The following is an 864-nucleotide window of genomic DNA, read 5'->3' as shown; positions in this document are numbered from 1 at the left end:
TAAGAAATGCCAACTTGCGCGTATATATTAAGTGTTTCTATAAGAAATTCATGAAAAACAGAGTAAAATAAATAGCACTCCATTTGTAAGTGGTATGCAAGTGATCAAAAATGGTAACTTGCCCTATAAAGGGTTATTCTATTAACTTAGGAATGGAAAGGATTACAGTTTCTGTGACTAACATTTAGTATGATGCCTTCAGGGGGGCCCAGGTTTCGCTCTACAGGCACATTGGCCCCGTTGGCCCCTATCTAGAACCACGCCTCCCATTTGCCTGCTGTCTCTTTAAATTTTTTATTTTTTATTTTTTTGTCTTTCTCAGGGTTTCACAGACGACCAGTTGATGCTGGTGGAGCAGAACACTGTTTTAGTGGAGGAACGGGAACGGGAGATCCGGCAAATAGTGCAGTCCATCTCGGATCTGAATGAGGTTTTCCGAGACCTGGCAGGAATGGTGGTGGAGCAGGTACCAGAAGGGGAAGAGTAAATTGCTTTTCGATGGTCCGTCTGAGGACAGATGTTTGAAATGAATCAAAGGGGTTTTCTTTTGGTTTTCTTTTATTGCTTGGCTTGTTATTGAGGTGTTTTTCTATAATAGGCTAAAACAAGAACTTCTGGTTTAGAGCAGGGATTGCAAAATGGGGGTCGGAAGTTTTTTTCCCAAAACTTTCCCGAAATCACTGTGATGTGATTCCTGGTGTCAGAGTCTGGTCCGCATTGCCGGCAGTAAGTCGGGCTCATTTCCGGTGAGAGTTGGACTCCGCCATGGCTGCCCTTTGTCACCGATTCTGTTCATTACCTTCATGGACAGAATTTCTAGGCGCAGCCAAGGTGTTGAGGGGATCCGTTTTGGTGGCCTTAGGA

The 864-nt window shown here is 44.0% G+C and overlaps 1 protein-coding gene across 3 annotated transcripts in view; it reads left to right on the top strand.

The window, feature by feature from the left end:
• stx16 (syntaxin 16) overlaps nucleotides 1-502 on the top strand; it is an 11,223-nt gene extending 10,721 nt beyond the window's left edge. For all 3 annotated transcript variants that reach the window (XM_015397909.1, XM_015397908.1, XM_015397907.1), the window contains one exon: nucleotides 323-502. In XM_015397909.1, the coding sequence (XP_015253395.1) occupies nucleotides 323-487 (165 nt within the window). In that variant the 3' untranslated portion in view covers nucleotides 488-502. The remainder of the gene's footprint in view (nucleotides 1-322) is intronic.
• Nucleotides 503-864: the final 362 nt, after the last annotated feature.

Source organism: Cyprinodon variegatus, unplaced genomic scaffold (genome assembly GCF_000732505.1).
Source record: "Cyprinodon variegatus isolate N-32 unplaced genomic scaffold, C_variegatus-1.0 Scaffold896, whole genome shotgun sequence".
NCBI classification, from domain to species: Eukaryota; Metazoa; Chordata; class Actinopteri; order Cyprinodontiformes; family Cyprinodontidae; genus Cyprinodon; species Cyprinodon variegatus.
Note: the sequence above shows the minus strand (reverse complement) of the source record. Positions and strands in the feature narration are given on the sequence as shown.